The sequence below is a fragment of the Leptonotus elevatus genome, chromosome 1 (assembly GCF_054856555.1).
Source record: "Leptonotus elevatus isolate MCC_2025b chromosome 1, RoL_Lele_1.0, whole genome shotgun sequence".
Classification (NCBI taxonomy): Eukaryota; Metazoa; Chordata; class Actinopteri; order Syngnathiformes; family Syngnathidae; genus Leptonotus; species Leptonotus elevatus.
The window spans coordinates 15,465,447-15,479,863 of NC_141239.1; the positions used below are offsets into that span (position 1 = coordinate 15,465,447).

The window sequence follows — 14,417 nt, forward strand, 5'->3', positions numbered from 1 at the left end:
ATATACTTTTTATATTATTTATTTGCAAAAACAAATCTGTTACATTGTACACATTCAAGAAAATGTCATTCTTTTGGAAGGAAATAGTCTTTTTCTTTTTTAAGTAAAGCTGTATTTATAGAAAAAGTTTCACCTTTCAAAGAAAAGTTTCATACAAATGACTTAAATTGACCCGTGACCCTCGCGAGGATAAGCGGTTTGGAAAATGGATGAATGGATATTATGCATGATTATATATATATGTACACTAGGTGGCAGCGTTACAACAACAGATAGGCTATGCAAGTTGTACAATTGTAAATAAAAATGCTATTCATGGCTTGAAGTTAGCACAACATCCCTAAATTGCCAATTGAACCTATCATGTTGCAACAACTTTATTGACATAGAGAGCAAAACGGTTAAAGTGCTTTTAATGGCAAAATTGAGAAGGAAACAGCTCTTGGATTTTTTTGGGCACTGAAAATAACAGCCATCTTCCTTCTGCAGTTGTGTAAGTAAATTCCAAAATACCCTAATGGTTGCAAAAACGGATCCCCAAAAATAAAGGGATTTGTTTTTGTTGTTACTGTTTTTGGCATAGTGTTCACGAGTCCAGGTAGACGGCATCCACGAGACCGAGGCGGCGGTCCACAGCTCCTGTGTGGAACAGGAAGTCATCGTCACCAAGGTTGTGGATCAAGTCAAACCCTGGAAGGAGGGGAGAATACAGATTCACATGACTTGGTGAAGCAGCATGTGGATCAGTATCCACGACTAATCTTGTATGCACTCAACCAGTGATTATCAAAGTGCAGTATGAGCTCCCCTCGTGTGCACAACAGAATCACTGAATTCACTTTTGATTGTACCTTTCTTTTATTGAACATGGCCTACCTGTAGGGGGCGCTGCTGAGGCTTGCGGAAAATATGCCGAAGGTTCGACAAAGCCTCCGTCAACGACTGGCCGAGACGCCCTCCTCTCCCCAACGAGTCCACCGAGAAACGCTAAAGCAAAGCGGAGTCAAACTAGAGTGAAGCCGCATTTGTGATCCTGGGGTTGTTGCGGTGGCTGGTTGCCATGACTACCTTGTTGTTGCTGCAGTCGGGCATCATGTGAGGTTGTAAACGGCGCGTTCCTCCTGTCAATCAAAATGCGACATAAATCCCAGCAATAGTTTAAAAAAAATTCTCACTAAATGCAAGATGGATGGCTACCTGTTCGATTTCAGGTACGCTCCTTAACCCATTTGCTCCCAAAAACGTATAAAAACGTTTTATTTTAAATATTGGCATTGTCCCAAAAACTTTTGTGCTAGAGCATACAGAAGGATTTGATGCAGTCTCTGAACTGAAGAGAACCCTTAAAGCAATGGTAGTTATTACAAAAACGGTCAGCAGGTGGAAGCAGAGTATAAGAGATCCCCAATGTTTTAAACAGATTTGTGAATAATGATGAAACTTATATAACTATATTCTAATGCTAATTGCTGCAAATATTTTTTTCTTCCTGATGAAAGAAGAGACTCTCATCTTTGTTTTGGTAGGTTCCATGTTTTTTATAGCAATCGAACACAATATTCTGTGGGCCTTGCAAAATCAGTCAAAATCCAGAAAAACAGCCGGGAGCGAAGGGGATTGCTCCAGTGAAAATGTCTGGGAGTGAATGAGTTAAAGGTGAAGTCAACCCAAAAATTCTATTTACAGTTGTGATATGTTCTATTGGCCCCTCTAGTTTAAACACAGCGTTCTGATTGATTATGCATCTGGGAAATATGAATTAAGCAAAAATCCACTCATTTGTATCTATCTCGGGGCGGCCATTTTGCCTTCACAGTTGCTCCGACCAATCGCGCTTCAGCTTGTGAATGTCACATGACCAAACCTAGAAAACAGGTGAGCCGTGATTGATCGTTAATCTGCACCCTCAGCAACTGTGGTGTCATTTTCAGTCGACAGCAAATGTCAAAATGGCTGCCCCCTGAGATGGATAAAAAACGGGTGTATTTTGCTGCTTAATTCATTTCCCACAAACATGATATTAATCAGATTAGTGTTTAGTGATTAGTGACTTACACTTTGAGACTTTTTTTCGTGGGTCCTGTTAAGGACATCTGTCCAATGATGTGTTCATTGGTGAAACTTTGTTTTTTTTAAAAGCTTTCTTTTTGAATTCACATTCATACTTCTCTGTTTCTCACTCCTTCGTAAGAGAGATGCAGGCTGTCCATATGCAAGTAAGTAAGATTGTGAGTATAGTTTGGTTGAATCTTGGCCTGGTTCCAAGCTGCTTGCATAAACTGATCTCCTGGGGAGGCTCTGACGTCTGACGTTTAGAATGCCTGGATGACCTCGTGCTTGCTAAAAGTCGTGCGGTGAAGTTAACGATGCTTCGGACGCTCTGACGCATGTTTGCTACGTGATTCAAACGCCCCCAAATGGGAATCATGGCTGGGGCCAAATGACGGGTCGCTTGTTGAAGATCCTCTGATGCAGGGGTGGGCAAGTTCGGTCCTCGAGTTTCTCTCCGCCAGCACACCTGACTCATGCTCGGGATCGTTATCGGGCTTCTACAAAGCTTGCTGATGAGCTGATCATTAGATTCAGCTGCGCTGAAGGAGGGAGACATGGATAGTGGCTCTCTGTTCTAATGCTACATGAAATTTAATAGCGATGTTTATCATGAGTTGACCCACAAAAAAGTATCCAGAATCTCTGCCTGAAAGTAGGCCATTTTGGTTTGAAGGGTCCATTTGGGGTCATTTGTTCATTTCGTGGGTCGTTTTTGAGCAAAAGTAGAAATTTCCCAAACTTCTAAGGTAGATTATATGCGTTAAATGTGTCCAGTCAGATTGCTCTCATTACTAAAAGCAGCCTCTAAGAGCGCTTGTAGTATCTGAAATGACAAAATTTAGACAATATGTCGAAACAAACGTTGGTCCTCAAATATTTAAGAATTAAAGAAAAAAATAGGGGTGTCAGGTGATTTTTAATCGCAATTAATTGCATGACTTAGATAGTTAACTCATGATTAATTGCAAATTTTATATCTGTTCTAAATGTACAATAAAATGTACAATAGAATACGTTTTCATATTCTTGTTAGCATGAAAGTGGAAAAAATGTTGAACTAATAGAATAAAATATGACTGCATTTTTTTGTCATTGACACAGTAATTTCAAAATAATTCATAAAATCGAGTTAAAATTAAAAAGATGTACTGTACTGTAAAAAAAAATAATGATAATGATATTGATTTGTATTGAGGTCATAAATCTGCCACTAGATGGCATAGTTGCATTTGTAAGACATTGGTGACAGCTCGGTGCATTTTTCTTTTCATATTAAGAGCTATCTAATCTTTCACATGAAGTAACTCAATTGTGAAATTCTGCAATAATAATATAGTGGATGTGTCTGCTCCGTTGCGACTGGAATTCCCCAAGTACAGGTCATTAATCGTGCGTTAAAATTTTTTTTTGGGGTGGCATTAAAGGAACTTTAAATTAACTCAAAATTAACGCACTCATTTTGACACCCCTAAAAAAATATCTCCTTGAGTGGAAACATTTTCTTATTACTATAATTATACTTTTTTCACCTTAGCTTGGGGGGGGGGTATAGGGGCATTTTCAGGAATGTACTGACTGTGCACAAACACTCTGACTCAACATGGAAACCGAAGGCTGCCAAGTGCAAAAAGAAAAGCAACTGCAGGGATGATATGCAGGGGGGGGGGGGGTCGTAACGGGGGTTTGGATGGACGATGGAGCGTTCCTTCTTGTGGGTCCCTCGAGGTGGGGGAGGATTAGTGTGGGGGGGGGGGGTGACCTGGCGTTGCTGGAAGCTTCATAAATCAGCCTGATGGTGGCTGGCCAGCTGCACTCGCATCTGATTGGACGACATGTTCTTACTCACTTCCTGTGTCCAAAGCATCTGAAGTTTTACTTGGATGTCAACTTAACAGAACCACAGTGGAACTTCTGGAGCCGAACTCCCCAGATGTCGGAACACTAAGATTTTAAGTAAACAACAACAAAAATAGAAAAATCAAACAGGAAGTGGAGCATTTCACAGACCCGTGGAAGTTTCCCTCCGTGCAGAGATAGTGGATGTCCACTTGGGGGGGCGCGGACACCAAGCTACCTCCATGTGTGTAAGAACCTGAAAGAGACACAGTTGAGTATTAGTCAACCACAAGGGTTTGGTGGGGGGAGTTGTGCAGGTTGTGTACAGGTAGTACACCTGGAAAGTCGTTTAAGCTCGGAAGAGATGAGCCGTTCAACAGGTCCGATTCTGGTACCGAGTACAAGTGTACCTGTGAAAATGAAAAATAGATTTAGTAAAAGGTATCAATAAAACTGTTTGGGTTTATAACAAGTGTGTACATGTGGTTACAAATCCAAATTAGGTGTGGTTCCAGGTCCAAATCCGACGGTGTTTCAGGCATAAATCCAATGTGGTTCACGGTCTAAACGTGTGTGGCTCCAGCTACAAACCCTGTACAATTCCTGGCCGGAATAACTTGTGGTTCCAGGTCTAAATCCTTTTGCCTAAACCGAATTTGGCCCCTGGACTGAAATCTTGAGACCAGGTTCAAATGCAGTATGATTTCTGATCCAAATCCAATGTGTTTACAGGTCCATATCAGGTGTGTTTTTTTGTTGTTGTCTAAACCGTATGTAGTTTAGGTCCAAATCCAATGTGTAACCAATTTCGAATCCAATTTGGTTCCAGGTACAAATTTTACGTTTAACACGGTACAAATTCTTTTTGTGTGGGTTTAGGTTCAAATCTTTTAATTCAAATTCAGTTTTGTTAAAGGGGAAGTAAACCCCCCCAGCCCCCCACCCCCAAAAAAACAACAACATTATTGACAATAACATATAGGCAGCCCCACTAGTCTAAATACGTAGCAAAATCCAGAAGGCGGCCATTTTGACATTACAGTTGTTCAGGTTTTAGGTAACAACCAATCACAGCTCAGCTTCAGAAAACAGGTGAGCTGTGAGCAACTGTGATGTCATCTTCAGTCGACAGCAAGTGGCAAAATGGCCGCCACCTGAGATGGATAAAAACGGCTGGATTTTGTTGCATAACTCATATTTCACAAATGTAATATTAATCATGTCATGTTTAGACTAGTGAGGTCACGTACAACATTATTGTCAAGAAATGTTTAAGGTTGACTTCCACTTTAAGTACCCTTAATCTGATCTAGAACCACAACAAAACACGTCTTTGAACACATTTATGTTTTGATTAGGGATATGCAAAGCAATTAATTGATTAACTATATCGATTTGGTTTTGGTTGGGGTTGATGTTTGATGCCACTTTTTTTTCAGACTGATAGCAGTACGAGTACTCAGCTCTTGAGTAGTCATCAATACCGATACCAAATACTGATACCACCAGTACTTTTGATACTAAAAATCTTTTTTTAAAAAACAACAAGAAACAATGACAATAAAAAGAAAGACCTATCTATCTATCTATCTATCTATCTATCTATCTATCTATCTATCTATCTATCTATCTATCTATCTATCTATCTATCTATCTATCTATCTATCTATCTATCTATCTATATATATATATATATATATCCCAATATAGTATATTCCCATAAAATTGCATGAAATTAATGGCAATTTGATATTCTAATTACTAGTTCCTGATCGTAAAACAGTCACGTTCGCCGTCGTGAGTACCAATACCTTGAAATAAGGCTTGGTATTGATACATAGTTTTTATTACGACGAATATACCGCCTGTTCTCACTCAGAAACTCGAAAAAAAAAATTAACTTGCCACCAATTTCACCAAGAAGCTCTTAATATTTTAGACATGACATTATAACAAGATACATGAGCAAACAATAATAATAAAATGATTATTTTTTTTTACTCTCAAGGACCCATGACCAAAATTAAACCGGAAATCAGCCACTTTGGTTTCATGTTGCCATTTTGGAAGAATTGCACTTCTGCTAGGGAATTCACTACGGGTGTGCTGAATTTTCCTGCACAACTCATATTCCACAAATGTAATATGAATCAGAATGTCATGTTTAGACTAGTGAGGTCTCATATAACATATTGTCAAGAATTTTTTAAGGTTGACCTCCCTATTAAAGGTACACACGTTATGTAGTCCCTGGTCCAACTCATATGTGTATCGTCTAAATCCTTTCTGGAACAAGCTCCATATGGTTCCAGATCCATACTCAATGTGGTTCCTGATCCACATCCCATACGGTTTCTAGTTCAAATCCTATCTGGAATCACATCCATACACCATATGCTTGGTGGTGCACATTGTATGGTCCAAATCCTTTACGGTTTCAGGGTCAAATCCCATGTGGTTCCCGGTCCTCATCCTGTGTGGTTCTTGGCTCAAATCCTCAAAGTGCAGTTTGGCGCATGTTGCGGCACGCGAGCTCACACGTGGTTGTGCTTAAAACCAACAAAACCTCTCAGCGTGTCACTTGCCTCCAAAGACAACAAATGGGGTCCAGATAGCACAGAACAATGGGCTCCCTCATCGTAACTTCCAGGGTATGTGCGTGGAATGCTCCAGTTTATGGCATGCTAATTCTGCAAACACCCGTTCGTCGTGCAATGACGGACTGGAAGGTGTTTGTCATTTCTCAAAAGTCTTAGCTACGACTTGCATCACTGCCCACCGCTCTGTGGTCCGTATCTGTAAGGTTCAAGGAGATGGCCGCAAATATGGAAGAAATGTCTCAACTGATGACATTGCGCCAAAAAGGCCAAAATGTGCGGCTTGATTGGGACAGGTGTGCTATTACTTTTCCAGGTACCTAAAACATATGAGAGGCAATTTGGCTTCATTGAAAAAGCCACAGAAACAAACAAAATGAGCGTTCAGAGAAAGACTTCGTCGATTGTCACTGCGCGGTTTGTGTGATGGATAAAAACGTCATTCTTTTTCAGCTTATTATATTTGGGTCAAAAAAAAGGTACGGTATTACTCTTCTCAGTCGTAACACCTGTGCGAAAAAAGTATCGCACTACGAATACAAGCAAAATGAACGCAGTGCAATGCAGGTCCATGCATATCCGTGTTACACTGTTGTACCTTAGCCTCCTGGTCACCTTTGGCCCAATGAGTTTTGACGTGTTTTCTCAGAGAGCTTGGGTCGGTGTAGCGTTTGGTGCAGCCCGGGATTTGGCAGGCGTACGGCTTCTGTGACCAAAAAAACAGCAACGGGTGGTTTTATGTGGCGGGCAACAACATGCTTGATGAGGAGAAAAGAAAATGTCAACATTCAAAATAAACCTGGAATGGCTAAACGGGTTGTCTACCTTTGAAACTGGAGAGAGAGCAGACCTCCACCAAGGCTTAAATGTTTGTCACCAACTAGCATTAAAGCTAAACCACATCCAGCATGCACAACGCACAACAGCGGTACGGTATTGGGATCAGGAGACGCATATTTCCCTCAATTTCTCTGAATACTTCAGGGAAAAGTGTTTTGGGCAACAGGCATTCTAGAGCCATCAAAACAAACGAGTCTCCCGCTAAGCACGCTCACTTATGACCTGAAGAGTACGACAACAGGAGTCTTTTTTTTTTTTTTTTGGGCAAGTGTCCATCCATTTTCCAAGCTCTTGATTCGCCCGGCAACAAGCTTGCCTCCGTGAAGCCACAAGAAGGAGGGTGGGGGGCTCTTTCGCTTTGTTACAATAACAATTCACTAGTGTAACATTTGCCGGATCAATGCTCACACTTCATCGCTTGCCGGCAGTTGTAAAAATAATTGTGGCTCACGGCATCGATTCTCAGCGGGCATTGAGATTTCACAATCTTAAAAAAAAAAAAAAGAGCCCAGTCAGGCAACTATGCAAGAGTTGTGTGAGTGCTGATGCAGTTTTGCACACATTTCTATATTCATGTCCATGTCCTTGTTGTTAACAGTTTAGCACAAAATGAGTTTCGGAGTTAAAAAATGTGTCACCAAAATCACTTTTCCAGGGATTCTGAATACTTGCGGCTCAGACGTCATCTCCTATGCCGTTTACAGCCACTGTCTGTCACGTCTGTTTTTTTGTTGGCTTGTTTTTTACTCCCCACGCCCCCCGAGTTTTCAGTCTTTCTCTGTGTAATGTATGCGCGCTCGGGGTCGACAATAAAGCACTCTAAGGGGCCATGCCGGTGGACTATCCAAAGAGATCATGTTGCATTCTCGGGGCGCAGGCATAGCTCGCTAGCTAACTACAAGTCACAGTTGCACCACAAAACCACTGATACCTAAAAAGGTGCAGTGTGATTTATGCCAGAGATACTAATTTTGCCGCACCCCCCAAAAAATTTGGAAAACAAACTGTGAAAACCAGTTTTCAGTCTTTGCATATTTCCAGCAATGATCTTCAAACATAGATTTTTATCTTTAAATGATTACTATTGTTAATAGCGCCATTATTTCTCACCGGATTACAAACAAAGTGTGAAGCATGTTTGGAACAAATGTGCTATTTTGCCCAAACTTACAGGAAGTCAAATTTCCCTTTTTTTTGAAACAGAAATGAACCAGTTAAAACGCTGCGGATGATAAATAGTTGACCAACCGTGTCGAGGTGCGTCCGTTGGTGCTTGGCGCGATCGCTGGAGTTGCTGAAGGCCTTGAAGCAGCCCGGGTGCTGGCAGACGTATGGCTTCTCCCCCGTGTGGCTCCTCAGGTGGATCTTCAGGTTCTCCAGGCGGGAAAATGCTTTGGAGCAGCCTTCAAACTGTAGAAATTGCAACCGAGACATCACCATTTTTAAAATCTATTGATCTTTTTCTCAATGAAATCTGTTCCTTTGTCGTACCAACTCACCATGCACTTGTTGGGCTTTTCCCCGGAGTGCACCCTCATATGGATGAGCAGCTTGTACCGTGCATTGAAGGGCTTCCGGCGCCGGATGCAGTCGGCCCAGAAGCAGGCGAATTCCTCGCCCTTACGTTGGTCCACGTGTGCTTTTTCAATGTGTCTTGCGAGTTCCTCCCGACTCTTGCAGGTGGCTCTGCAGTCAGTCCAAAGACACTGCTGGTCATATAAAATGTCCTCTGCGGGCTCTTGTTTTACGCAGAGACGGTCCTCCAGGAGTTTTTGAGATGTGATCCAACCAGGGAGATTGTAGGGCGCAGGTAGGGGAGTTTGGGAACTATTGGAGAACCCCTGGGAGGTTTTAGGACTAGTGGAGGATCTCGTCTCAGTTCTGTCAGGGTTTGACCTACAGCTGAGCTCCATAGAGCCTATAGAAGTCCGAGATGCACAGCACGCCCCAACGCCACCCAAGAGGATGGACGACTGAACCCCGGAATACGGCGGTCCCTGCTGGTCCTCCACGTCTTCATAAAAACCCGGATGAGTCATCTGAGCGTCCGGTGGTCCGAAATCCGTGGGTCCGAAGTCTGGGGGCCACATCTCGGGTGTCAGTGGGATGCCGTCAAGCTGTCCCGAACTTCTCTGAGCTCTAGAGCGTCACATTTTCAACATGTGGGGTCTCCACAGACATCTTCACTGTGCTGTGTGGTGAAAACATGATACCAAAAATTTACAATCCAAGAAAAGTCCCTTTCATTAGGAATCTTTAGGGTTTACACCAATGACTTTGGTCTGGTTCTAGTGTTCATGTTTAGGAAAACACTTTTGCGAGAAGTTTTTACAATCCTAGAAAAGTCCTTCTGACTATTTGGTTTTTATTGACCCAAGTTTTTAGGCACACTTTTGAGGCAGCAAAAATTAATGCCTGAAACCTGGTCCACAATTTTGGTCGTTGGGACTGACAAACCATCTCAAGTGGCTTCACTCATATGTGGCTGATGTCATTCACAGCGGGTAATGAGTCATGGGTACGACCCGGCCGGGTTCTTTAATGCGGATGCGGCTCAGACGATGAGTAAGTGGACTTCTGACAGACCAGCCGGTCTCTAAGTGTATGCTTCACGCACGTGGTTTACTGGTATAGTCTGGTTTACTGTTTTATGGTCCTTACTGTAACATGGAGGCGTGGGAATTGAGAGCCAATCCTATTTAGAGAGATTTACAATGTGTATCTGCAAAGATGGACGAGCTTCGGGATTCGCAGTTTGGGGTCAGGGGTTAAGTTTTGCTCAGGTTGGAACAGGGGTGAGCAAACTTCTATCATTAAGTGTTACATTTTTAAAATGGACAGATGAGCCAGTTCATTCATGGATGAAGTTAAAAGAAATGTTAGAATGTGTAGCCTATGTAAAAAGTTAATTTTAATAACAAAATAATTCATTCTCATTGTAAAATAGTATGTACAATTAACAAAATTATAATAAATTAAGCAATTATTTATTGAAATAAAATCATTTTAAAATTTATACAGCGTTTAAAATTGTGAACCCATGCTGCCTGCAGGCGAGTTTAGCGAGAGTAGGCTTAGTGATATGGCAGGATAAGAAGATAGTTTTAGCTAGGGCTAAGTGATTAAGATTTGCTAATGTTAAAGTTAGCTATGTTAGGGTGGTACGTTTTGTTTTGTTAGGGATGGGGATGAACGATAGCTACATTAGTGTTTGGGCTAAAGGATAGGGTTAGGGTATCGAAATTGTGGGCTAGGTTTATTGTTAGCTATGGTTAAGGTTTTGCTTGGCATACTAGTTACTGTTAGCTAAGCCAAGCTATAGGGGTTAGCATTAGCTATGGTTAAGGGTTAAGGTTCACTCAGGTTAGGGATAGGTTTAGATTAGGGTTAGTATCATTTTGGATTTGGAGTTGCGAATCGTGTCGAGCACACTAGGGCACTACTCAGGGCTCACGCCATTTTGTAGGGGTGTCCGAATGTCCAGGGAGCAAAAATTTAGTGACCTCAAAATTACCCACAATGCACTTTGAAAAGTATTGAACATCGAAACTATACTTTAACTATATACTAAGGAAATAATTTGTTTTAGTTGAAACTATGTACGACAAAGAAAACAAAATACAGTTTTAAAACATTTTTATTAACAATAAATAGGTCAGGATTTATTCGCCGGTGTGTGGACGTTGGTCACGTAATATGCGAAAAAGGAGAAAGTAGTGAGCTGGCTTTCCGAATCGCCAAACAGAATGAGGACACTATATATTAGGCCACTACGTATATTGTGCGGGACTATAATGAATGAGGGGTTTGGGGTTAACAGTGGACATTCGGACACAGCCACAGTGTTACTGTTAGCTAAGGAAGCTTAGGGGTTATAGCTATGGTTAGTGGTTAAGGTCCTCTCAGGTTAGGGATAGGTTTAGGTTAGGGTTAGTATCATTTTGGGGTTGGGAATTGTGTTTGGAGTAGTGTTACCTTAATGAGGGGTTTGGATTAGGGGCAGTTTTAAGCCTAATGATACTGATAGGCTTTATGAAGCATCACATCAGTCCCCCATGCAGAGTTCCACAAGGAATCCAACCATCAAGAAAAAACACTCTGGGCTGTGGTCCATAAAGAAGAGTGTTACGGTAAAACTAAGAAAAGTTTTCCCACAAAACCCACTGCGAGCCAGCACACTCTACGGCAAAATGGCAACCCGGTCTCATGTGGTGTCTTTTAAAAACGCGCTGGCTGAGTTTAGCTAAACACAGCTGTGGCCTTTCAAAACCAGCAAATGTGTGCTCTTGACTTACAAACGCTCGTGCCTCCTGGTCCAGATGGCGAGTGAAAAATGTCACTAGGATCCAGAGATGCACGCACGTCGATGCGCTATTCTTACATCTTACGGCCCAGATAACTCTTCAATGACGTAACTGTTTTCACAACCCGTTGCCGGGCTTTTTTAACGACCCGTGAGCCCCCCGTATGTCCACAGTCGCGTCGATAGTTGGCCGCGGTCCGATAGTTTACACTTGTGGAGCTCAGGGCCCCCGTTTTCAAAATAACATCATCGTGTGAGGCCTACTAAGTTGTGCTCACACCTTTAGGGGTAGGGTATTCTCATCGGACGGTAATTAATTAAATTGTCTCCACGCCATATTTGGAATTTGGATTCTGAGATTCTACCTTCCATGGTTTCAGATCCTGGAGCTCCTGGATTGGGGGTGGGTGTTTTTCCAACTTTTGCACCCGAGATTAAACCACTGCCCCTGGGCATTGAGCCCCCATAGTTTGGGAGTTTGGAGTCAGTCTTTTGTCAACCTACCCAACTTTTTTGCAGGGAAGAATCGTCACCCCCACCCCACCCCCTCACAACGCTCAGGGGGATCATTAGGAAATCAGGGTGGGAATCACACATAATAAGATATTGCGATGATGTCTCGCTAACGATAATACCACGATACAACAATTTTGAGATAGTTGATATTACGCTTTACGCAAACAGGATTTTTCAACGACCAGTCAGTTTGAGAAAAACAGTAAGACCGATTCAATCAGAAGATATAAAGATATAAATATATCTATTCAAACAACTTTACAGTCAGCCGCCGCCATTCGCGGGGTATTGGGACTGGCCCAGCACACTAATAGTGAAAATTGAAATGTATGGAAAAAAAAAAATATAAGCCCAAAAAATTATTCAAAAATCAGATAAACATTGAAAATAACATGTACGTGATATTTTGCGGACCCGATCAATGATGTAATTGATTTTGCATAAATGCATAATATCGTCCGAACCAAATCCAGCTGATCAGATCGGTGTAAAGTCTATCATATATTTTGGTAAAACACAATCATCAACAACACATGCCGATAGCAATCACAGACGATAGTTATTAGATGTCGTACATTTATGACTGTAGATATCAATTGTAAAGAAGTTGCATAAAATCCAAATTGTGTAGTGTCAGTGAATTCTTATTCATAACAAATATGCCTATAATTATCTACCATTCTTTGTAACTGAACAATTATTGTGCAATATTGGCTACAATATAGCTACAGTATTTGTTGCACACTCAACAGACAAACTCTTCAAATTTGGAATAAAAGTAGAATACATACACTCACGTCATGGCATGTTCCTTAACATCCACTTGACACCGAGCGTGAGGTTGAGGTCAGAGCGTGTCGCAAATCAGGTGAAGCCAGCTTGCTGCTGAGTGCTGACTTCTGCAAGAATGCTGAGCGTCTTTGACGTCTCAACTCTGCTCCGGTCCGAGCTGTCTGCCAGAGTGCGCGTGCCCGCTGGAGCCAACGCTTGCATGTGTGGTGCGTGCACATGCTGCAAAAATAAATAAATAAATACATACATAAAAAAGTATTTATCATTACTATTGATTTGAATAGCAGTCACCATTAAATAATAATAATAATAATAATAATAATAATTAAATAATAACAATAACAATTATTATTATTATTATTATTATATCATAATTGGCGCAATGATAATAATAATAAAAATAAATAAATAAAATACTATCATTATTTTTATTATTATTATTATAATGCTTAATTATTAAAAAGAATTAAAAATATAAATAAATACTATCATTATTATTTTTTAATTATTATTATCACCAATAATATTTCCTTATGGAACCACAAAAGAAAAAATATTTGCTCAAAACAAAAATAATTACAATTTATATTGTTTTTAATATTATTATCACTGTATTCTTCATCACAAGAACCTGCCACCCCCCAAAAAAAAGAAAAATGTGTAAAACTATTTTTATTTTAAGACTTCAAGAAGAAAATGCTAAATAACATTTTTAATATCAGAATACAGGATGTAAAATCTGTGGAAAAGATATATATACAGTACTGTATACTGACAGGCCACAATATTATGACCCTTGAGTGCCATTTCTAACTTTGGTGACCTTCTATTGCTTCAAAATGACACAGCTCTTAAAAGCCTGACCAAATATGTGAGTTTTTTTTTCTCAGGAGATCAATGGCAATGAGCTCCAATCATCTACTCAAGTGGCTCTGGTGCTATCGCCCGTACTTGCGATCGAGAATGTTGCGAAGAGGGTTGTAAAATGGTCTGCTGTGCATATTGCATTTTCACACAATTCCTCTTACTAAAACAATAAAGAATTTCTTCAAGCTGTTGTCGGTGAACAAATTGAGCTGAGATGTTTTTGCTATCACATGTGTGAATGTCATCATAACTAAACTATAGGGGAGGTGAAGCCCCTCTTCAAACATCTGCTCCCGGCATGAGCCTGATGGAGGAGCTACACAAAGGACGGATCTGGTTACACTCTGGAATTGCAAGCCACACTTTTTATTGGAGAATCCCAGGAAATTTCAGACACACGCGCGCGCACACACAAACACAAACAAACACAAAGTCGGAGACAAACACTGCAGAACCAGATGGACAATTGGCAAAAGAGTAAGATAAAATTAAGATACATAAACATATTTTTGGACCTCAAGTGAATGCAACTCACATGATGTTGTTACTAATCATTGATGAGAAGGCCATGTGGTAAACATCTGGTATTGCTTCTAATCCAAATAAAGTGATTT

The 14,417-nt window shown here is 40.9% G+C and overlaps 1 protein-coding gene across 1 annotated transcript; it reads right to left on the minus strand.

Annotated features, from left to right (window-relative positions):
- Window positions 1-36: 36 nt before the first annotated feature.
- LOC147181027 (uncharacterized) lies at window positions 37-13,057 on the minus strand. The gene is made up of 9 exons (XM_086084502.1): window positions 12,942-13,057; window positions 8,825-9,516; window positions 8,574-8,735; window positions 7,084-7,191; window positions 4,226-4,298; window positions 4,060-4,144; window positions 1,069-1,121; window positions 877-987; window positions 37-690 (listed from the first exon to the last, which is right to left on the minus strand). Exons 2-9 carry the CDS (start codon window positions 9,413-9,415, stop codon window positions 587-589), a joined length of 1,287 nt encoding a protein of 428 aa, XP_085940628.1. The 5' UTR covers window positions 9,416-9,516; window positions 12,942-13,057; the 3' UTR covers window positions 37-586.
- Window positions 13,058-14,417: the final 1,360 nt, after the last annotated feature.

Excerpts from the sequence above, each read along its gene's own strand:
- LOC147181027 (XM_086084502.1), bottom strand. The coding sequence starts at position 9,415 with ATGTGGCCCCCAGACTTCGGACCCACGGATTTCGGACCACCGGACGCT. Across the intron at positions 4,145-4,225 it reads GAGCTTAAACGACTTTCCAG|GTTCTTACACACATGGAGGT; the intron begins GTGTACTACCTG and ends TGTCTCTTTCAG. Across the intron at positions 691-876 it reads CTCAGCAGCGCCCCCTACAG|GGTTTGACTTGATCCACAAC; the intron begins GTAGGCCATGTT and ends CCCTCCTTCCAG.